The following is a 25,428-nucleotide window of genomic DNA, read 5'->3' on the forward strand; positions in this document are numbered from 1 at the left end:
GAAATTTATTTGCCTCAGTGCTTGATTTTTCGTCATTTTTTGAGGTTATGGCTCAACCATGACGTGATGTGTGATTTTTGACACCGAATTTGAATTCAGCTCCTTAAAATCCATAGGAATACGTGTGTCTTGTTACCAGATCCGCACTTTTTTTTGATTGTGTAATTGATGAAAATTTATATCATAACTCCATAATTAATATAAAATAATTTTTTACAGTTATAGGAAATCAGATTCTAGTACTATTTTTAAAAACACCAATTTCCGACGAGAAACATTATTATGGACTAAAATTGTTCAAAATTATAAGTTTAATTTAAAAAAAAAACTATGATTTGATTCGAAATGACCGAATTCTGGTGAAAAATTCTATCATCATATCCTACTATTATTCAATTTTGGACGAAAATTTTCGACAAAAAATCATTTAAGATTGTGAATCTTCTTCTAGACCTAATATTTTTTTGTTTAAAATAACCGACATCTTCTTTTAAATCTGTACTGATTTACGGTGAAAACGCGAGCATAATTTAAAATGTTTAATTAACGTATAAATATTGAGAATTTAATGCCTCTAAATGTTAATCTGGAAAATAATAATAAACTGGAAAATCTGATAAATTTTCGAGTTAAAAATCACAAATTTTTGACAATAACCACTACGATACCATAACAACAAATAGTTCCTAATTATAAAACTTTCTTGAAACATAATGTTTTTTTTTGATTAAAACAAATCATTTCCGGGGAAAATTAACCACATTATCTTAAATTGTTAAAAAAATATATACTACAAAATTGTTGAAAGGTTTCATATCTTGTTTAAATTATAATGACGTTTGTCCGGAAAGATTAATTTTCTACACAAAACTCCAACATAACCTAAAATAGTTAAAAAATGATAAATCTACTTTGAAATTTAATTATTTTTTCATTAAAATATCAATTTCCGAAGAAAAACACTAAGCTTGAAAATCTAAATGTTCTTAACATCATTATTGTATAAAAATACCGATTTCACGTGAAACCGTAAACTGTCGTAAACTAGGAATCTTGAGGATGATTTTGTTTAAAAATGCTAATTTCTGTTGGGTAAAACAAACACCTTCTAACATTATTAGAAATCTTGAATCTTTTTTCAAACTTTATGATCTTATGTGTATATCAAAATTATTAAAGTAAATAATTTCCAGAAAAACGCACTGACATAAAACATGTATAGTATTTTCAGTAATTTCTTACATAATTTTAAAGTTTAATTTAACAATGTTTTGAAAAGAATATGAAAAACAGGTTTTGTGATAAACTTTCCAGGATAAATTATATTTCAGTAATGTAAAAGAGAAAAAATAAAGATAAGAAGATGTAAGGTAACAAATTTAAAGAACATATTTTTTTTTAATTTTCAAAGAATATCGCAAGACAAACTTTTTTATTAAATTTAAAAATTTTTTCTCATTGTTCTCTTTTTTAAAATTTTCTTGCGATTGTCAGAATTCTTAAATTTCCGCTTCTAAATAAAAAATATTATACTTTGACCTGAGTTTGATAAATTATTGTACCTATTATTATTTCGTTTGAGTGTGAAAGCATATTTAAAGCTGATAAAGTACGCTCATATAGTGCGAAGGTTCTTATCCGGATATAGCCGTTCCTGGACGTTGCTTAACTTCGGTGATCGAAGGAGAAAACAAAGACAATTTCATGTATCCAAGTAGACAAGTTATTAGAAGCAAATAATCGTTCATTCAGGAAATTTAAAAATAATGTAACATGCAATTTAAGCGTCTTAAGAAAAAGATCTTGGTAACAACAGCTAGGATCGAAAAGAACTAAAATTTAATTTAGGAAGTTTTGATTATTTTTTATTAAACTATGCAAAAATGCTTATAATATTTTTTTTAACGATGCAGAGGCCAGTTACTTTATCAGTAATTTTAAAAACATAGTCAAATGGTGAAAATAAACCAACTCTTATCATATTTGAAAATACTTAAAAAAATATTGTGAAATTCTAGAAAATATTGTGCACAAAGACTAAAGGAATTCAGCTTGGAATTATTATATACAGTTTCTTAATTTTCAAGGTTGTTTCTTTCGAATTCTGATGCGTTAATTTCGAAATAACAGGTTCGAGCTTTCATTTGGGCCTTTGCGGATGATTTTAACAGACCATATTAATTTCTCAGGGGCTAGAGATGCTAGAGATGCTAGAGATGCTAGAGTATTTTTCTCAACGGGTTATCTATCTATGAAAACAATCTTATTGCAGTAACCTAAAGTGACTTCAAGAAGAAAAAAGTATACTGGACCATAACTAAATTTAAAATAATGCTTAGAAACTATCATTTTTGAGATTTTTAGAAACATTTAAGTGGCATTCATACTGTTAAGATAGCAAGGCCCTAATTTTTTCTGGATTTAATTCGTAACTAAATGAATCTATAAGCCTTAAATAATAAATATTCATATCACAGCCCTAGAAATATAATAAATGGCCTCACCGACAGACTAGACTACTGTAATCTTATGTACTTAAAATGTTTCTTTTTTCGGGTCATGTAAAGTTCGCGTCCTACTATATTTAAAAAAATAACTTTCAGATTTTAATTTTAGATCTGGATTCAATGGGTAAAATACAGAAGGATATGTTAGTCTAGTCTGGCGGACAAGACATTTTTTTGTGTTCTTTATAGAGCGGATTGTCTAGATTTCTTTCCTCGAAACCTGGATTAGTAGACATTGAGCCAATTCAGTTTAATAAAACGTTCTGTTAATTGTTAGGGGTTTAAAACTATTTTTTTCTAGTTATTCCATCTCTTCGCTATAATTGTTACTCAAATATGTCTTACAATTAGTAATAAATGTCAATACAGAAAATGAGTTGTTCATTTTTTACGGGTTAGTACTTTGGAATTTAATAACTATTTTTTTTAATTAACTATAAAGAGCATTTTGTTTCCCGTAACAAAATGCTGCATGGTCTAACCATTTGTTGCATCAAAATGAACTCGATGTTAAATGCGTTTTGTTGAAGCAAAACACATTTTGTCGGGACAACAAAACAGTTTTCTTAATACGCGATTATTAATTTTTACTCCAATATTGAATTGTTAACTTATAAAAATTATTAACATCTCGTATTTGACTTTCGTTTCAGCAGACAGGCTTCTGGATATTCTATGCGATGTATGTGGTGACCGTAGCTCAGGAAAACACTACGGTATCTACAGCTGCGACGGTAACGTCATCCGCTAGTCCGTACCAAAGATATAATTTATATTAACTTTAATAATAACTGTTGCATGTCAATCGAAAAAAATTGTTACCCCTAAAATTTGTATAGTAATGACAAAAACGTTGAAGCTAGACATTTTCAGTCCAGAGTGTCTGATCAATTACGGTTTTTCTACTCAGGCGTTTTACTTGAATACCTATTTATTTACTTCAGATTAAACTTCTGAAAAAATACCCCTTTCTCATTTAATCAAAATAAATATAATATCTTGCAATATTACATTTAAATTATAAAAAGCAACACATATTTAAAAATAATAATTTTATCGTTTTATTACTATACTATTAATTAGTAATGATGTTTATAGTGATCCTGTTGTTTTCTTTTTGTCCAGGATGTTCAGGATTTTTCAAGAGAAGTATACACAGTAATCGTGAATACACGTGCAAGGCTCAAGGACCTATGAAGGGGCGCTGCCCCATTGACAAAACTCATAGGAATCAGTGTCGTGCTTGTCGCCTAAAGAAGTGTTTTGAAGCTCGCATGAACAAAGACGGTAAGTCCTTTACTGATCTTCATATAAAAACTAATTTCATTTTCATTTAGCTAACACATAAAAAGATTCAACTTTTTAGAAACTCAGTTTAAATTATTTATCTGAAAAAGTAACGGCTAAGCGTTCTCAAGTGTATTAAATGTGCAGTAAAGCTGCAGATAAATGGTAAACAAATTTTTTGTAGTAATTATTTTCAAGATAAGGTTGTTTCCAATCTTTGTCATGTGTTATCAAAAATCTGCAAAAGTTATGTGGAATTTTGTTGAACAGAATTTGGAAAACAAGATTGATATTATATTTTCAAGAATCGGAACGTTATATAAATGATGCTGTATTTTTTAACAGAAGATTGTTGTGAATATTCCAGATTATTATAAAAATATCTCTTTTGGTAAGCTTTTTTTTACAAATCGCTTCTTATAAAAATTTAGAAAATTATGTAATGAAAAATTTACTAATACTAAAAACATGATTTTTATATAATTTCTACCCAAATAAGACTAGTTTTAGTCATGCTAAGTTGAGATGAGAAGTAATTTTCGAATCCTATTGATTTCTGTCGTTTACGCTTGGCTTACGATTCGTGGGGATTAGTTTTAAACCCTTCGGGCACAAAGACTGATAAGATCAATATCAAAGATTCAATCTAGAGTACTAGGGGCGTGATAAAATGATACCGCTATAATATTATTACATGGGGAATGTATTTCGCAATTTCATTTAATTGAGGAGAAAGAGCGAATCGTTTTGATTATTTGTATTATTCTTCCTTCTGGATGAACGTGAACTGGAAATAATTAATTATTGAACGATAAACTCGCAGCTCATCACTAATACTTTAAATGGTAAAAGCTCCATGGAATCACACCACCAAACGAAAATATAGGTTAATTATTTCATCTCTCATGTTCAAATGAATTTGTTACTGAAAAAAGGAATGTCACGCGACGTTTCAATTTTCCAACGTTATTCGAAATCATAAATGCAAGTCACTGACGACCAATATTAGATTAATGGTTTCTGGATGATGTGTTATCGCGCAATTGAACGCTGGATTAGGTCTTCTTAATTTAAAGTTGTTCAGGATTCAGAGCGGATAAATTTGTTTAAACCAATATGTGTATTATTTTTAAAATTTGCACAAAATATAAAACATTTGATCGATTTATTATTAATGACGTTTTTAATAACTTTAAAGTTTCACTACAATTTTTAATATCACTAAAAATATATGTTTTTCCGTATTTTTTCGTTACTTTTGTTCGCAGCTCAGTAAAATAATCAATATTTTATGCATCGAATGTTTAGTTCTGACACAAAAATGGAAAAATTCAAAATTTTTTAAAATGTGCAAGTACATTCGAGAGCTTATAAGACACTATAAATGTATAGAAAAAATATATGAAAACAATTAATACTTCTCCAGAAAATATTGTCAAAGATCGTCCTCTGTTATAACCATCTAAGTGCAATACGATTCATAGATTTTCACACGTTTGAACTAGCTTGACGTTTAATGAAACTTTTTTTTTCAGTAATAAATTTGAAAAATTGATATAAATTCGTCCTTAAGTTTTGGAAAAGTATAAATAAAGAAAAAAAGTTCTGCTATAAATTTCACTTATTTTTATTTCAATAAGGCTTTTTCAACATTTAAAATTTTAACGTTAACTGTAAAAAAATGATAAATTTTAAAGCTTGGAAAAAATGATTCCTATTTAATTAGCGCTATGTTCAGACTCCGAAGAGTTTGATTTGAGCTTTAATTTATAATAATATCCAAAATATATTATGCTGCAAATCCATATTTTTGAAGATTTGACCGATATCATTGGTTCATTTTTAACGAAATTGTTAGCCAGATCAAGGATAAATATCGTTGGGTCTAACTATACAATTTTTCCTTGTACTATAATTTTTAGTTGTTCAATTTTATTGAATATTCTTTATTTCTAAAATTCTCTAAAAATTCTGAAATCTTCGGGAGTATGGAATGGAAGCTTCTAATGTGTCCCCTAAGGGTTTTACATTTTTCTTGCACCTTCTTCTCTATTCCTTTACAACACCACCACACACTTACTTGGTGGTGGAAGGGGGACCTACAGTTTAAGGTGGGTTCTGTACCACCAAGAGTAACAGCTTTAAGTACTTAGAGAAAACCTTTTTCTCTAGAGGTACCGGTCCCACAATTCTCCGGAGATGAACAACTACCTTGCTAGGCTAGTGTTCACCGCATGGGCCGCCGCGACTCTTCCAGAGTGCGATTCGGGAATCGAACCCGCAAGCCGATGGAGTGGGTCCAAAGCCTACGCTTTAACCCCCACGACCATCGTCCCACTTTTCTATTCGGGAGTATTGTTCACTTTTTGAGAATATGCTGAAATGTCCTAGATTTTCTGAAATGTCGAGGGAAATTTTACATGAATATTCCAAAGTTATAAATAATATTGTAAGCACTTCTGAGCTCATTTAAATAAAATTAAGTTTTAAGAACTTCTAGAATCTTCTAGATTACTTAAAAATGGTTGTGGTACTTTAGTATTTTGGTAATTAAGAATGTTATGAGATTTTCTAAAATATTTTGGAATTTTGTTAAATTTTCTACAATATTCTGGAATATTTTTTCGAAAATATCATAGAATGTTTTAGATTTATAAGGATATATTTTTCAGAATATTTTGGATCGTTCTAGTATGTTCTCAAATGACCTGGAAAAATGTGCGTGTAGTCTGGAATTTTTTAATTTTCTGGTACGTTTTTTATCATTAACTTTTTTATAATATTTTGCAATCTTCTAAAACTATTTACAATATTCTAAAATATTTTATAAATTGGTATTGTATTTTCTTCATTTTTCTGTAATATTTTTCAATAATTAAATTAGAAGAAAACAAACATAACAGTAAAAGAAAAATCTTCTTGGGGACCGTTCAAACATTAAGTGACTTTTTTTCAATTTTATCTTTTTTCTTGGCCCAGGGTTTTGGTTGAAAAAACAAGTTTAAAGTATGCATGCATACTTTTAAAATTATAACAAAAATGGAATTATATGTAAAAGTTTGTAGGGATTGATTTTTTATCTGGAAACCTGAAAGGTGCTTTGTAGACTTGACCTGGCGGACGCGCAGAATGGGGTGGAAAAGTGTAGTGGCAGGTAGATAGACAGCATCCGTGTTCCGTGAGCATCAACGAAAAGTGGGGGAGTTTATGGCAAAGTAGTTGGATGATGGGGTTGGGGTTTGGGGAAGGGGGTTCGGGGCGGGACAAGCGACCGCTTGTCGAGGATGAGGGTTCAGGGTGTCGGGGGTGTTTAATGCAGGACGGGTGCTCCGGTTCCCAGCGGCCGGGGGGGCTTCAGACTCGAGTAAGAGAGGAGATTCAATTAGTGGCAGAGCTTCCTAACGTTAAGGGGCCTCCACACGAGTTCAAATTCCCTCCCCTGTGTTCAAAAACTAGAACACAATCAACTACCTATTATTAACGGGGAATAAAATGATAAATATTGTCTAAAAGATGGTATAAATTATTATTTCGAAAGTAAGAACTTCCATGCCTCCAAACGATGTGCAAAGTTCTTCCATGCAGCAGACTATGCAAGAATAATATTGGCGCAAGCGCATCCTAGAAAACATGAATAGATTAATATTATTTGAGTCTGGTTTATAATCACACGGAGAAAAAGATATCGCACAAGGATATCGCAAATCCTCTATATTGAGATAAAGCGCATATGATAACGTACAAGCAGGTTCCGGAGCTGTGTACGATATTATAATTCACTAATTTTGCTTGGCCACTACTAGAACCCTCGCATACATATAATATAATAAAATAATAATATAATGTAAAATCTTGCAATGTACGATATCACGATTGTACGCTATTCTAATGTGATAATTACGATATATAGCGCAGGAGTTACGGTATATATTGCAATTCATGCGATATCGTTTTCTCCGTGTAAATTTAGGGAATTTGTTTTTTCATCTAACTTATTAATCTTCACAAACTAAATGGAACTGTCAAATGTTTTGAAAATTATTAACGTAGATTTTTATACATTTAGGTTTTTTGTTACATTTTATCTTCAAATACTCTACCTATAATGAAGGAAATGGACACTCAAGTAACGCTGAACCCCGGAAAAATAAAATTATTCTTAAGAATTCTTTAAACAAAGTTTTACACATTTTGTAGAATTTTCCTTTAGCTCTTTGCACTCGTCTACATTTTCGCATTCGCTTCAAATTCGCTTCGCTCGTTTGCAAATATCCGATTCGTGCTTCGAGTCAATCGTCTTTTTTTTTCGCACTTACATCACAAATTGCTAAGTTTTTGCTCTTTGGTTGGAACGCTTACTATTTTAATAAGAATTTGTATTTAAAATGATAAAAGTATTTTTTGAAATACGATTAGACCCTGCCATATGGAAAATATGTTTATTTTTCACGAATTCAGTTGACAAAGCCAGGGATTTTTTTCAAGAAGTCTTGGAGGTAGTTTTAGGGATGAAAATGGAAACGGGAAATGGAGATAAAACGACCTGGCATCATCCCACTAATGTACCCACGATGCGTCGCGGTGATGTCCTCCCGACCCTTCTCCTCAGAATATCTCAGCCTCAGACCAAGTCTCCTTATCCTCGACCTGTTCCGCCCCATTATGCTATCGATGACCTTTTTTGTTCTCTACAATTCTAAACCCAATGTTGGAAGCTTTTGCCTGAAATGGCAAAATTTCGGGAAACCGAGCAAGAATTCATATACGATAGGTTTGTATTTTTTCTAAATATTTTTAAAAATATTAAATAAATGTATCATTGAATGAAATAGTTTAAAACAAATCGTTTCTTTAAATCACAAAAATTCAAAAGTGAGTGCATAATGATTTTTGAAACTTTTGAAAAAACTATAGAAACGTATTTTTTATAAAAAATTTAAATTTCTTACAAAACTGTTTTTTTCGTGGTATGGTATATTATTTTCTAATAAAATAATATGAAAATAAATACTTTTAAATGCCAGAGAAGACGCATAATTTTCAAACAAAATTTTGAGAAATTACGAAAATCACGTGAGATATAAAAGAAGTAAGATAATCTGTTTACAGAATTTGTACAGAGAAATAATAAATCATAACTCTTGACCTCTTTCTGTCATTCATAAAAAAACCTAAATTTTCGATTTCAAGAGTAAAAACAAAAAAGGTTTTATTAGAATCTATTTAACGATCCGGCATTTCTTCATTGAATTATAAATACTAAAAAAAGCGGTAAAAATTTTGAAAATTAATACAAAAGCAAACATTTCTTTAAAAGTGTAGAAAGTTAAGTTGAAAAAAATAGAAGATTTAAAAAGGATTATATAGTAGGTAAGTTAGCGCATCCTCAATTACAATCAAACTATGATAGTTAGACTTGCCAAAGTACTTCTATTGTTTGCATTCTAGTATAATATGAAATTGTTTAAAATTCTTACCTCTAAATTAAATTGAAATTAAAATAATTGATTGAAAGTTACCTATTTAATTTAAATTTTATATTGTAATATAAAACAATGATAGTATTGTTCCCAATTAACCGACGTAACGGGTAAATTGACAAAGGTACACTACTACTCTCTAAATGTGAATTAGCGATCAATATACCGCTAATTAAAATCAGCTTATATAAACTGGCAAATCGGCGAAATTTAGCTGTTAATCAGTGAAATTTCACTATCAGCAGCTAAATGTTGCTGTTTTAGCATCGTATATACGCTGATTTGAAATAGCGGCATGATGGTTATCGCTGATTCAGATTTAGAGAGTACGTAAAATCTAATCAGCACATTTTTTATATCTTTGATGAAACATCTATCTTTCATTGAATTCTGCCAAGCTAGAAGCTACTTGAATAACATCTTTTCATCAATTTCGTTGTCTTCATAAATTCCGTTTTTCGTTTGGGTGCATCGATGTAGCCTCCTCTCTTCCACATCTCTCTTTGTCAATTAAATTCTTAATTTTATTAATCATGATAGCATCTGAAGTTATAGGATTTATAGACACGTACTAAATTTATGCAATAAAAAATATATTACACTTTTTTAACAAAGCCACATTTAGAGATATAATTTTCACTACATTTAAGTATGAATTGAAACTTTAATATGTGATTTAAATTGAATATGCTAGCTTAATTGCAAGGTAAAGGTATTTAAACCAAAATTGAAAATATCTGCAATGTATAAAAATCTAGCTAAATAATTTTTCGAAACAATTTAGCAGTTCAATTTAGATTGTTAAGAGTAACAAGTTGAGTGGAAAACAAATTTTCCGAGTTCAATTATAAAAAAGCCTCAAATATTATTAATCTATTGAATGTAATTTCTTAGGCCTCAGAGTAATTTTTCAAAATTGAGCCCCCCTTTTATGGTATTTATGACAGAAATGGCTTTTCAGAAAACAATTTAGCTGCGCTCATAGGTCCTGAATCAATAAATAATGCTGCGGGGATTCTCGGGGTTGCGCCCCTCATGAAGCAATTTTTTCACGAGAAATAATGCTCTGGAAGAGAATGCACGATAAAATAACAGAAAACACATAATGAATGTTTTTCCTGGTGCTGCCATACAGAGGGTGTTTTTTCTTTTTAACTAAGCCAGAGGGCTTTTCATGAATAAAACCACAACAGTGCAACTGGATATTAATTAGATATTTCGTCACTCAGGGAACAGTGCGTGTTCTATTAATATATATAAAAAAATAAAAGGGAAAATGTTACATGTAAGTTAAATTATAAAAAATTACACAGAACTTGTGATTGAAGCAGTTATTTTATTAAACAAATGATTCCTTAGGAACCACCGCCAAAAACCAATTCTTTGCTCTGAGCACCCGAATATTTTATACAAAACTCTCGAGCGTATTCTGGCTCTCGTACAATATAGGCATAGTCATAAGATGGATCCCATATATCTCTCTTACATATCTGTTTATTTGGCATATTTTTACTTTCAACATCTTTGAAATAACCATTAGCCTTGTCGTCAAGTACTTTATTCTCGTTACCAGGAGTAGAAAAATAGTTTTTTTCCGAAAATATTTTAGATTCAAAGCTGATAGTATAACCCAAGTGATAATTGTTAATATAATTATTATAAACATGGAACATGCCAAAGCGCATCAAGCCTGGCGCACGAACATAAATGTTGTCAAAGTAATTAAACATTATAGAAATGCGAGGATAGTTATTATATAGTTCAAGGTCTTTAATACATTCATCTGGAAAACCAAATATCAAACCATAAAAGTGGTTCATAAACTTGGAATTGCTAATTGTAACGTAATCAACTAAATTACTGACTTTTAGCAGTTTTCCTAAATCATATTCGTGCGATTCACGTCCATCAAACGTACAATGGTCAATCCAGTAACAACATCCATATTGAAATATTAGCTGCGTCTCCTCATTGCGGATATTTCTAACATCGTGCTTGAATACCAAATTTTGCAGTATGATGTTGCTTGACTTTTCTGACGCTTCCAAATATACATTGTCAATAATATTTGCTTTCCAAGAGCCAATTATTGATTTGTTAGCGCCCATTTCAATTATCACTTTTTCCGGTGAAACAATATTTGTGGTTATGACTAATGTACGAGGTTCGATGTCACAAGCATAATCATATAGGTCCGAGATATTACTGATATACACTACAGGCCCATTTGAGCCTCCAGTAGTGCCTCCATTTGCTGCAAATCCTAACATGCCGTTCACACCTGTGTCTGGATACACATCATTTCCTGTAGTCAAGACTGCAAAAAGTGCCTGCATGGAAAAAATTAACTTTATTAAATTATTGAAGGGTTAAAAATGAAACATATTTCGGTAACCAGGAATACAAAGAAATCATTTTTCTTACAGATATATCCATAGGATATTTTGAGATGTTTTAAAGTTTTATTCACTTATTCAAACCGTTTACGTGAGATATTAAGTTTTTTTATTATGTCAGATATATCTCACGTACGGGAACCTCATAGCAATGCAGTTGTGTAATGCATAATATCCACACGGAGAAAAAGATATCGCACAATCATATCGCAAAACCTCTGTATTGAAATAAAACGCAATATGATAACGTACAAGCAAGTTCCGGAGCTTTTTAGGATATTATAATGCACTAACATCGCTTGGCCACTACTGGAACCCTCGGATATATAATATAATAAAATAATAATATAATCTAAAATCTTGCAATGTGCGATATCACGATTTTACGCTATTATAATGTGATAATTACGATATATAGCGCAGGAATTACGCTATATATTGCAATTCTTGCGATATCGTTTTCTCCGTGTAATTTATGTCCTGATTCGTCCCAGGTATATACTAGGGATATCTACGGATTATCTAATCATAGTGTAAACTGTATGCCTGGAAGATCCATAGGTTATCCTGGGATGTTTTGGGTATATTCAAGCCCCATGGCAAATATTACAATTTTTTATATGTCTTATACGTGAATTTTGAATATTAAAAAACGACTAAACATCCAAGGTTATCCTGTGCATTTTTTAGATATATTAAGTTGTTTACTGGAATTAACAGTTCATCAATCAACACTTTAACAGTTGCGTCACTTGACCAATTACATGGTATTGTACTCATCGGACTTATAATTTGAAATAAATGTTCATAACACGATGACGAACCGGCCAAAAGCTTACATTGAGAGGACTAATTGTCTCAAGGATGACTTGCTGGACTGTTACGATTCCAACATTATCCCTGTCGCGAAGGCTTTATGGCGTGTATGGACACTATGTGATGCCAGAAACATCCAAAGCTCCAGCACGTTTCGTAGTGGTCTCCGCGAATTCAAGCTGCCTACCTCTCGAAAACTTTGTATGAACGTAAAGCGCTTCCTCAACTGCTGCATGAACAAGCCGCAGGCGAAAAGGTTGAAGCAACATTAAGACCAGCCGCGGCAGGCGAGCACTCCCTGAAATATGATAACGATTTCAGGACAAGGAGGAACATTAGCACCCAGGTTCCTCCTAAGCCCCCAGATCTGGCTGAAATGGATGCCTCCCTTCGCAAAGATATCTCGGAGGAATCCGACCTCTGGATCATCAATGGTTCAGTTTATAGTGCGGCGAGATTTATGGGTGAATCCAATCGATGGCTAAAACCAACACGGAAAAAATGTATCCTCAAGAAAGTCACGAGCTAGTAGTTAGGTCTCGGAAATGAGAAAAATTCATCGAATATTGATGTATTTTCGTAAATAATCTGCTAAATTCGATAAAGAATTGACTAACTCCATGTGAAAATTCTAAAAAGGTTCATCACTTAGGTTTTTATTGAATAATTAAAAAAATGTATGAGTGCTGAGGAATTGATTCTCAGAGCACTCACGAGTTTGCCCGACAAATCTGGGAACTGGTAAATAGGTGCACCTGCACGTGGCCTGCACACACGTTCGCCCAATTGCAACAGTGCATGTGTGCGCACGTAGTGTGGTTCTAGTTTGTCTGACGAGTACGCAGTAATACAAGATGATGAATTTTAAATGAAGATGAATTTCATTTTTGCATTAAATTAAGTGAGTCACTTAATTTAAACCAGAAATGGAACTTAAGTGCAGTGTCTCATATCTGATATACAAGTTATATGATAATTAACTGACAGATATGTTGAGTTTGGGATGATTTTCATTCGCGTGCTCTGAATTTCAATTTGTGCTGGCAGAAAGGCGTGCGCGGAATGCGATGTGACGATGCGCAAAGACTTAAACGGATTTCGGCGATTTTAAAAGAGGAGCCAAGAGAGCAGTTGATTGTAGCCAATATAGCGTCGAAAGTGCTGTAAAGTATCGATCAACACTGAGCTCATGGTAGTCGTTTCGTCAACGTTTCCTATTTTGATATATGTACTCAGATCTATTACGGATATTGATTATAAATAGAATAATCCTACATATTTCATAAAAAAGATATAAAAAGGATTGAAAAGTCATGTTTTGTACCTGGTAGCATGAAATGGATATAAGTGCCTTGTTTACTTTCATGAAGTTCTTTTTTCCATATACTAATCTCATCGACTTAGAGGATGAAACAACTTGATTGATTATGCATAAATGAATAATTTATTCAATGCTTACATTTAAAAAAATGTATTTCCTAAAATTATTCAATTTTTAATTTTATATTAATTTCTTGTTCCTAACAACTGAAAAATAACGCATAAATTTTATGAATTTCAACAATCAGCTGACTTAAATTAATCTATAAATTTCATTGCTCACGCACGCGTTGGCGGAAAGTCAACAATCTTTCTGTCTTAAATTAACCTATAAAGTACATTTTCCGTACATAAAGCAGTTGACTTTCTACCAAGCGCGTTACTTAAAGTCATGTTATCATCATCAGTTGACTTTCAACTGGCGAATGATCCTTTTGGTTACATCTGAAAGTCAACCGCCTTTTTCTACTGGAATTCAGATTTCTGTATTACTATGTAGCTAAAGTTTTATAAACCCAGTGGGCACAAAATTTGGCGACGTCTTTACCATATCTTTACGACAACTTTACGACATCCTATGCCCATGTCGTTTCGCTGTATTTACGATGTCGTAAAGACATCGTCAGATCGTTCGACTTATTCACGATATCGTAAAGATACCTTAACGGCATGGACATAGTATGTCGTAAAATTTTCGTAAAGATGTCGTAACGATGTCGTAAAGACGTCACCAAATTTTGTGCCCACTGGGAAACCTATATTGTTCGCCCACGATGACTGCGCATGTTTACGCACTCTTGGTTTATGTTCAGAAACTGATAAGTCGGCAGTCTTTCGAGGGTGTGAACTTTCTGAGTGGCGAATATATAAATTAATATAAAAGAAATCGCACAAATGCATATTTCGTTTTTATATTTAGGTCTGAAATCTTCAGGAATTGTTCGTAGGAAATTTGAAATGATCATAAAATATTTCGAAATCTATACATTTCTAATAGAAATAACGATTCAATATTTTATTTTTGTAACTCGTATCCGAGACCTAGCTACAAGTTCGTGACTTTTTCCGGATACATTTTTTCCGTAGATGATTGATCAAAAGACCAAATAATGCTTGCATTAACTGAACAAGAAGATTGGTTTGGCAAAACAGAATGCGTCCCGTATTCATTGTGTGATTGACTACATAACATCTGGTAGGCCATTCACGTAAATGGTCCAAAGGTCCGCCCACGAAATGAGGATTTACTGTTACACACTGAACAAATTCAAGCAGCTGACAATAAAGCAGAATACTTTTCACAAAAAACAAGTGTTAGCTGAGGTTAGGAGAAAGATATGCAGAAGAGGGACGGTGGGTCAGAGAAAATCAACAGTTTTTTGCTGACACATTGCGCCTCTTCAACGATCTCCTTGTTTCTGTGGAAAATCCACATAAGATCGACGAGATAGAGACTTTTTGGAGAGAGGTTTGTACAAGGTCCCATCATTAGAATTGAAAGAAGACATTAAGAATATCATCCACTTTAAGGTGGTTTGCGACAACCGCATAATATCTGAGGAGGAATGCCCATCAATCACTGCTTCAGAGGTGAAAAAAGCACTTAGGGAAATCTTCACCTCATATTATTTAAATTCGGAGACATCTTAGCCAATAACTTGTTTGAAGACGCTGGTGGAGTTAACGACATCTGATCACGGGAATTTTGAGGTTGGAATGGGATTTTACTGTAACTAATAATATGATTGATTGGTGGCTAAACAAAATACAGTCAAATATTCGAAAATTCGAAAAAAAATCGCGTAGATATTTTGGACAACTTTTTTTAAATGACGGATTTTGGGTTCCAATTGACTAATTTAACTTTTCGGCCTCAAAATCTACTTGTTTTAAGATACATTCAAAAATAAAATAATTTTATAATTAAAAAAAGCTTTTTTTTTATTGAAAATTTGGTGAAAAGAATAAAAATTAAAAGCGCGTTTCTCAAAAATAATGTATGGTATACAAGTTCTGAAATTATTGGAGTGAGTTTGGAACTGGTTTTTGAGAAAAAAATCAATCGTCAGGTCTTCTATTGCATGGCGCGGCTAGTTAGGGAAATAAAAGTGTCTGTGGGCAAATTAATTGTCAAACCAAAATTATTTTTACCGTGTGAAAAATTTTTTCATAAATGAAAGTTAACAAAAAAAATGAAAACAACAAAAAAGTTTGTACATTTGAAGAATACTGTTCGTTATAAGTTATACAGATTCATTCAAAAAGATCTAGAATCCATGACACAACTATTTAGACATTTTTTAAAATGGAACTGTAGAAGTTTAAAAATGCATTGAATTTTTTATAAACAAATAAGTTGACGAAACTAATTTCGTGGGAATAAGCAATGTTTGGTCACTTAATTTCAACTCAATTTTTACAATGTATGGACAAAAGCAATTTGTAAAATGGATTAGTGAAAATTAATAAATAATTTGTTATATAATAAGCAAATTGTTAATTTTTATTATTAGAGACGCTCGTGAACGCGGAAGATTCGCCCCATCAATGCACTAATTGCCTTGATATTGATTTTTATTATTTGGCTGTAAACTTTACTTTCTTTAATAATCATTATAATGTTAACAATAGAAATTTTTTAGTAAATAATGACATATAATGAAATTGTTATCGATTGACCAAATGTAATTACGAAGAGTTATTAGCAGTTTTTTCCAACATCAAAAATGGGTTTTTAGCATGTAAGATAAGATAATAAGACGAGAAAACTAGATTTATAAAATTGTTGATAACCATAATAATTATTACTCATTATTCAAGAGTTCTAATAACGATTGAACTTAAGTTATTTGAAGTTAATAATGTTGAAAAAATTAATTCTATAAATCGAAACATTGCCAAAGAGTTAATTCGTTCAATAAATTGTGAATTCAAATTAAGAGTGGAAACAAGGATTTACACTGAAATTTATTGCTAATTTTATAAATGGATCAGGATCTGCAAGTGATCTTTTGATTTTAGTAACACTTTATGAAATTGTAGTGTTATATTAGAGATATTTGCTGCCCAAAGGAGTTTTGGAAATTTTCAAAATTATGGGAGTGAAGTCATGCTGAATTTTAACATCACATTGTTTTGAATTGTTGATATTTTTGACACCGTGCAACGAATTTTAATGAAACTTGGAAGTATTGTGGAGAAATGTATATGTGAATATATAAAAATATCCGAGTCAATATAGTGAACAGATTTTCGAAATTTTTTAATTAATTAAGGAAAGTTTTCACAGTTTTTACTAAACGATGCGACGCTGCAACTCGCGGTGGCATTGCCCATAATTTGGCACGCTTGTTTGTAAGTAGTTACGAAATTAAATTCAAACTAGAAAATCCTCGCGAAACCTATACAATCTTTACCACGTTTATTAATTCATTTTTGGATTTGAGCAGATAATAAAACATAAATTTTTCCTTCTTTCTCATTTACATTCTTTAGCATGAAAATAAAAAAGAGATTATATATTGGACATGCATGCGTTTTCACTTATATTTTATATTCGAACCATTTAAAAAGAAATTTTTACGTCACATATAATAAATGTTGATAATAACTCTCTATTTTCTAAATTTTCTAAATCTTTATTTGCGCAAAATTTAAATAATACTACGTTTTAATGTTTGTGTCATACGTTGCAATGCAAATTTTTTGTACGCGATTCCTAATTTTACCGCCTCGCACAATGGTAGTCATTTATAATTTTTTTGCAGGTTTCGCACATCGCTCATACCAATGTAATTCGTTAAAACACTAGAATTTTCCTGGGAAAACATTTGAAATTTTATAATATAAAATTATAATTAGAAACTAATTTTTTATTTTATTATCAGGTGATGCAAAATTAAAATCATAACAATACTCAAATAACTAGTCGTAAATAAAAGTGAACTTTTCAGTTTCTTAACACTCAGTATTGATATAAACCATAAATAATTCAAATCAACAATTGAAACAGTTAATTATCGCCCTTACAGAACATGGCAAACGAAATTGGGTCCCACTGACTTACAAGAGGTTTTGTGATACTATTATCAACTGTAATATGCGAATCCGAAATCCGCATCTGACAACAAAACTTTTTCTATCACGTTTGGCTTTTGAAAAAATATACGCGATTATTACGCAATAATACGAGATTAGTATATAATTCTATGAACTGTTATGTAATATTACGTAATAGTACGCGGTATTACGCATGACGTGTGTGTTCTAATATGCGAGTGAATACCCTCTCGGATTTTGGTAAGTTGACAGTCAAGCAATTTTCGTTCACAATAATCTATTATAATGCAGGTGCATAAATATTATTAAGTATTTACTCTACATATCTCATCGAATTCTCTGAGGATCACAACGAAATCCATGAGCCTGAAATCGGTTTCAGAGGTAACGGTGGACCTTGAGAAGGACCATCTAGCAGCCCAAGCAGAAGTGGTCACAGAACCTCCGAAGTGAGAGACGATACTGTGGGCACAAAATTCAAAGTTGTTTTCAAAACGCCCTTAAAAGGTTTTTGGTGGTTTCCTAATATTAGTTCCCATTTTGGAGTTACCAGAACCAGAAGCGTTCAAGTAGTTGATCAAAACTAGGAACAAACGCTAGGTTTAAGGCTACTTCCGAATGAAGACAACAATGCCAGTTTAGGATGCAAGTTCAGAAAAAAGGCACCACTCTTGTTCCTTTTATTCAGCATATAATTTCCACACAACAATTCAATTATTATTTGGTATGCTTTAGCTGTTGACGCCCCCATTTATCATTTTGAAGAAGAAGCATAATTAACCAGCGTTTGTTGCCATGACATTCTGAATTGGCTGTATTGCAGAAATGTCATATCTGTAGGCAGATTATCATCAGTCAGATGAACTTGAATATGGATGAACCTTTGATGCACATGAAAATATGGTATTATTATCCGTTTTTGTGAAATTTTTCATTATAAGGTCTGGCTAAAAATTTTTTACACTAAGATGCGTGATTTTTCTTGGGCTCCTGGAAAAGAGCTTTGTTGTCAATAGGGAGAGTACTCTGGCCCCCTCCCTCTCCCTCCCTGCCACCTCTCAAGGTCCCTAATATAAAATCCTCCACACTAGGATCCATGATTGTTTTTTATGGCAATTGGAAAAAAGGTTCGGGGTGGGTGGTGAGGGTTTTGAGCATTTTCAATCAAGGACATTAGAAAAGTGGGAGGTCTAAATTGATCGCACAACTTTAATTAACTCCTTCCACCTTTCCAAGGTCCAGGATTTAAAACTCCTAACACTAAGAGGCTGCCTTTTTTCATTTGGATTCATGCGCAGCTTGAAAAAGTACTTACGATTGCTAGGTTTTTATAAAAAACTAAAATAAATGTGAAATTCCTCCATTTAAGACTAAAAATCAGCTAGAGATTCGCTAGGACAAGGGTCTCCACAATCCACAGGTGCAGCGTAACCCATAATCGCTCGGCCTTTTTCAAGATTTACCAATTTTTTTTCGACGAAAAACTGAGAGAAAGTTTATGACCTTTTTGAAAAAATCCCAGTTGGAAGGGCTCGGAGAACCCTTTTCTTCTGGTATAACTTGACAGAGCTTGAAATATAAAGTATTTTATTTAAAGTATTTAAACTAAGCAATTGCCGATAATTGTTCACAAATAAATGTTTTCGAAATTAATATTACTAAATAAATAAAAAAATATTAATAATAGTACAAATAAGTGGTCAAAAATAAATTCAAGGCGTTCAAAATTTAAGAGTTTTTCTCAAATAGAGAATCTGTGAATAAAATTATTTTAGAATAAGGGTTCGAAAAGACAAAAAATTAAAAACTTTAAAAATTGATTTCTTAAAATTCAAAAGAATTGAAATTGCATTAGCGCTTTTGAATAAAACTAATTTTTGATTTGATACTACATTAAAGTATATTGAATGTTTCAAAGTCAAAGCTGCTTGAATTGTAGAATTTTAAATTATTATTACATTAAACAATTAGAATTCATTGAATTAAAATTGAATTTCTCTAAGATAAAAAATTAATTTTTCTTCATTTTTACCTTTCAAAATGTCAATTTTTAAAATTATAAATTCTTAAAATTGAATTATTCGAAAAAACTTTCAAAATAAAAAGTAATTTTTTATTTTTAATAATAAAGTTCTTAAAACGCTATCGCAACTGAAGGAAAAATTTTTTGCTTTGGTATTAACAGATCGTAAAAATAGTCATTTATTTATTTTTTGTATCTGTCAGATATAATATTAGGTGCGCAACTAAGTTCCCGCTGTTTGTCAATAGATGGCTAGAACAGTAAGTGCTGGTCGATTTTGACATATTCAAAACGTCATGAACCAAGCTTAGACATATCGTACACAAACCATTTTGACACATTCGTGATGTTGTTTTGGCGTCATATACTTTTGGTTGTGTGCAAATGTCTGATTTTGTGCCAAATAATCGTAATTTTCGGCAAGTGTTGATGTGTGAATATTCGGCTGAACCGAAGACTAGAATCGTCTCTGGCGGACCGAAGGAACCGAATGGAGCCTCTATAAAGTACCCGTAAAGACCCCATTGGGTTCTCATTCGGTTCTTTTTTAAAAATCCATAACAGCTCAAGTAGGATGTTGCGCGCGAAGTTTAAAAAGAAAAGTCTCTCTCACTTACATCGCAGCGTTGTTGTCTGAGGTTTCCACTGCGTGTCGCTAGCATCCAGACAAAACTCTTAAAGTTACCAACGAAACGCTTATTAACTGCTACTAAAACAAGATGCACTTAAAGACGCCTTCGGCCCCCGTAAATGACAGGTATTTTATTTTTTAAAGTTTTTAACGCTGCAAGAAAAAGTATTGCGATTACTCCGTGAGTTTTTAATGCTAATTTTAATGTAGAATCCGAATTTCAACCATTTAAAATTTGATTTTGTTTTTTTTTTTTTTAGTTTTTTTAAAAAAGGAACCGAATAGGGACCCAATGGGGTCCTTATGGGTACTTTGTAGAGGCTCCATTCGGTTCCTTCGGTCCGCCAGGGATGACCGGGCAGTCCCCGTGACTTTTTTCTCTTTGGGTTGCTGTAATAAATCCATTTTTCATCACCCGTCACTATGCGATGAAGAAAACACTTCCTTGCTTGCTGCTGAAGCAGTTGTTGACGAGAAAAAAACAACGCTCATATAGCACAAAATGGCACAAACCATAAGGAACCCAAGTTCCTTGTTTTCGAATCATTCTCAACGCATGCAATTGCTTGAAAATGGCTTAGCGGGTAATTCCTAATGCTGAAGTAAGCTCTTCTTGCATTTGGCATGGATCCCCATTGAGAAATGCCTCCAATTTATCGTCTTCGAAGGTTTTTGGCCTTCCTTTACCCGGACGGTCGTTTACATCGAAATCACCGTCTTTGAAGCGACAGAACCAATCACGGCACATTGCGTTTTTTAGAGCAGCATCTCTGTAAACTTTTTAGAGCTCTCGATGCGATTCAGCGGCCGTTTTCCCCGAATGAAACAAGAAAATCAACACTTCCCGCAAATAACGATAATTTAGCACAAAATCATACATTTTTACACAACCAAAAGTATATGACGCTAAAACAAAATCACTTGCGTATCAAAATGGTTTGTTTACCATATGTCTAAGCTTGGTTCATGATGATTTGAATATGTCAAAATCGACTAGTACATACTGCTGGAGCGATCTATTGACAAACAGCGGGAACTTAGCTGCGCACCTAATAATATAATCAATTATTTAAGTCCATTTAACAATTTGTTGAACTTTTAATATTGAAAAATTTGTTATTATGGATTTTAAAATTGATCATGTTTTTAATATTAGGTAACTGAAACTCAAGGACGCATGAATTTCTTGCTGCTTTTTTATTTAATTTGAAAATTAAATTTTCAATTATTTATGAACAAAACCATTTTTAGGGAATTTAAATTGTGAGTAGAAAAAATTACAATTGTATTGAATATTTTATTACACAATATTAAAGTAACGAAAACTAAACATTTATTATTTTATTTCGTAATTCTCAATATTAGCGTGAAGTTTCGAACAGAAATAAGGGTCTCGAGTTTAAGGGTTCCCAGCTCCAATAAATAAGGTAAAGGGTTTTGACAGTTCTGGGCAAAACTGAGTAGATCCAACCTATTAGCCTGGGATCGCTAGTAGATACAGGATCTACCTTAGGAGACCCCTGCTCTAGGGAGAGTCGAGGCACGTGGGAATCGTTGCTGATTCGTTAGGGCAAACCGAATTACGGAAATTGTTTTTAGAGCGCGATTTTCAAAAAGCAACTAATCACAATCTCGCAACAACGAACTGACGTTCGGTTCTCTCATAACTTTCACTAGGCACATGCGTTGTGAAAAAAAAATTCAGTCAAACTCGGACACAAAGACCAGGATATATCCCTTCCGAGAGTTGACGCCACGCCGCTGGTAGCAGTAAAAATAGCATCGGGGATTTGCGGTGATCACTCAGGCGTGGCCAAACCGAAGCGTTGTGGTAAATCGCTGTACCCTAAGGACCTAGCTGTGTAAATGCGTCACGATGTTCCAACACTTCACTCGAAGCGGGAGACACGCGAATTAGCGAGATGACGAGTTCACGCCGAGCATCAGTGGGACTCCGATGCCTACTGAAGCCGATAGGAATGATGGGATTTGAAATCATGAAAAAGAGCAGTGAATATCAATTTATCTTAATCAAAAATGTTATACTTTGCTTTAAAATGAATTACAATTTAACACTTTTATAAAGTTGGTTTTGGGGATGACGATGGGTGGGAACTAACTCATTATAGCCCGCTCGGCTTTTGTTTGTTCACGATACAGTGCGCGCCTGAGTGACAACCGGAAACCCCGCGTAGAAAGAGAGCTCCAGTCAATTTCAAACATCGGAGTCCCAATGTAGTACTTTGAATCTCAAACTGTCAAGTCTTGATGTGGGATTAGTGAAATCTGTGTTTCTTGTGAGTCTAATGTTTATAAAAGGAAGTCCTTTTCTGTTGAATAACTTCTTTTTATGTGTTGTTATGAAACTTGCGCAATAGGTAAATGTGCGAGCTTTCGCACGCACATATCTACGTATTTACTATTATTTTTTCCTAAAAACATAAAATGTGTATGCACATATTGTTTTTGTACATATTTTCGTATATAAATGCGTGTACACATATGTGAACACCATTTTTAAAAGTTTTCAATACAAACATACAATATAGTTTATGAAAATTATAAGTTTTATGAACTGTAGTAGAAGAATAATACAGATAAACATTTTCAAGACAAAATGAACAATTATGCAAACAATGACGTATATAATAGGAATTATACATTATAGAAATAAAATTATGATAGATAATCATTAAGAACACTTACCGGATCAGCAACCGATTCTCTACTGACGTATTTGCACGAAGGACTGATGTACACATATGTGGACAAATATAAATTATTTTGCAAATGCTTAAGATTCACTTTTTTTATATTGACCTTGGGGTATATATTTCGTATGCTCAAATACTACCAAAATTGTACATTACTACATCTTTCAAATTAATAAATTTATTTATAGTCCTTTTTATGTAATAACGTAATCGACGACACATTTTGCTTTCTTCCGAATTCAATTAGAAAAGGCAAAAATGTTCATAAAAAAATTTAGGGCACGTCGCAATTGTAAATTCAATATCTGTCCAGATATGTGGAAATCAGCCAGAAGAGGTTAAGGCGTTGGCAGGCAGTGTTTTGGTCGAAACATTCATATGTTTTTGGATACTGTTATCTCCAAAGGGTCTATTCGAGTGAGCGATCGCGTATCTGGACGGATTATTAAAGACTTCAGTATGTCTTGATTGGGGGCAATTCAAGTCGAACCATTTTTACTCGCGACAGCAAGCTCCCTTCTCCATATCCGTTAAATATGTAATTTACCCTTGTCTCCATATTAGAAAAACAAATTTCAAAATATTTTTCACCACGCAATAAAATCCACCGGAAATGGTTCATACACCCCAGACTGTTTACGTTCGGAGTGGAGATATATCCAGTTCGCTGGGTTAGATAAGGGTCCATCGTCAGTCCCAAACCCGGCGTTGTATCCGATTTTGACTGTATTCAAATTATGTGACGACTTCCGTGTTCCGGTTTCTCTTAGTCAAGTTTCAGGGGTTCAAGTTTCCCAACTCTCCCTTGTGGATCTCCAGCTAGATTTGGGACACTAAACTCAAAGTTCTTGTTTGCTATTAATCGTGAACCGGCCAGACAAATTTTCTCTGATAATTAGATTGGATAAATATTCTAACATTAAAATTAAATTTTTTTATTCTACTCATCAAATATTTATAGAGTTGAATATTTTTTCGCTCTATAATGATACTTATTTTTTCATAGATGTATTATAGGACTAAAAGATATATAGTTCTAGCCGACACAACAAAATGATGTATGGGATATAAACAATTTTGGCAACGGCATACAATATTTCTGAAATAAAGATTTTAAAATATGTAGAATGCCTGAAAACATCAAGATTTGCAAAAATATCCGTTTCACAAAAAACCACTTTGTACCAATCTCGAATAATTGGTTTCTTTCAAAATCCTATCTCAGTACAATTGACAAAAAATTATTTCCGCAAATAATTTTCATAACTAATAAAAGCCTACTTACAATAAGAAACAAGTCACTTTCTAAAAAATTTAATGTTGGCTGTTATTTTATCTGTAAAATCTAAATTGCGCAGTTTAGAGATCGCACTTCTAAATGGCAAAATCAGTTTTTATGATAAAAAAATCAAATTAATATGTACCGCGTTGGTTAGTATAATATAAATAACAATTGATTATAATTTAGCACGAATATTCGAGAAATTGTTGATTTTCGTTAAAGTGTAACTTATTACTGCGTGACAGTTTTCTTATACTGATAGTCATGGTGAAATGTACCCGAAAGTTACTTTAGAGGGGACTTTACCATTATTGTATTTTATAATATTGTACTTTGTATAAAATCTCTGAAAAAATACCTAATATTGTTAAATTATTTCTTATTTTATTGATACGATTGAATATAAATATAATTGGCAGTAAAAACTCTCACGTGTCCCCTCTCTCTCTTGAGGATTTCTAGGGTCAACCAACCAGGGCATTTTCAATGACTCGATGCAAATTATATAAATTTGTTAAAAAATTTTCTTTTACTGTGATAAGCCCTGATGTTCCAAATAATTATAAATTGTTTAAGCAGTACCTATCTATTTAAGTAAATGAGCTCCCGAGAAGAAGCAGAATCAGGATACATCTCACTCACATGTTTAGCCATGTAAAAATGTAATGTAAAATTTTTTTTCTATCAAACTTTTATATAATTATTACTTTTAAAAATAATTAGGCTGCGTCTAGTCGCCCCAAAGAATTGACGGAGCTCGAAATGGGGATAGAATAACCGTCCCGACTTTCGGGACGGTGAGACATTTCGTCCTAATTAATATAACCTAGTTCACTTTTTAAATTTTTCTCACATATTATTAAAAAAATCGGAATGTTAAAATTAATTGCAAGTGAAACAATGTAGACACTGG

At 32.4% G+C, this 25,428-nt stretch overlaps 2 protein-coding genes across 2 annotated transcripts in view; one reads left to right on the forward strand and one right to left on the reverse strand.

Annotated features, from left to right (window-relative positions):
- The window catches only part of LOC117178587 (photoreceptor-specific nuclear receptor-like), a 100,789-nt gene that overhangs the window by 9,628 nt on the left and 65,733 nt on the right, over positions 1–25,428 (forward strand). Inside the window, exons 3-4 of the mRNA XM_033370014.1 lie at positions 3,161–3,241; positions 3,633–3,794. Of these exons, the coding sequence (XP_033225905.1) occupies positions 3,161–3,241; positions 3,633–3,794 (243 nt within the window). The remainder of the gene's footprint in view (positions 1–3,160; positions 3,242–3,632; positions 3,795–25,428) is intronic.
- On the reverse strand, positions 10,916–23,525 carry LOC117178312 (pectin lyase-like). Its single transcript, XM_033369690.1, has 3 exons — positions 23,226–23,525; positions 11,140–11,604; positions 10,916–11,057 (listed from the first exon to the last, which is right to left on the reverse strand). Exons 2-3 carry the CDS (start codon positions 11,542–11,544, stop codon positions 11,004–11,006), a joined length of 459 nt encoding a protein of 152 aa, XP_033225581.1. The 5' UTR covers positions 11,545–11,604; positions 23,226–23,525; the 3' UTR covers positions 10,916–11,003.

The sequence above is a fragment of the Belonocnema kinseyi genome, chromosome 8 (assembly GCF_010883055.1).
Source record: "Belonocnema kinseyi isolate 2016_QV_RU_SX_M_011 chromosome 8, B_treatae_v1, whole genome shotgun sequence".
NCBI lineage: Eukaryota > Metazoa > Arthropoda > Insecta > Hymenoptera > Cynipidae > Belonocnema > Belonocnema kinseyi.

Excerpts from the sequence above, each read along its gene's own strand:
- LOC117178312 (XM_033369690.1), bottom strand. The coding sequence starts at position 11,544 with ATGTTAGGATTTGCAGCAAATGGAGGCACTACTGGAGGCTCAAATGGG. Across the intron at positions 11,058-11,139 it reads ATTTAGGAAAACTGCTAAAA|ATGAATGTATTAAAGACCTT; the intron begins GTCAGTAATTTA and ends TTGGTTTTCCAG.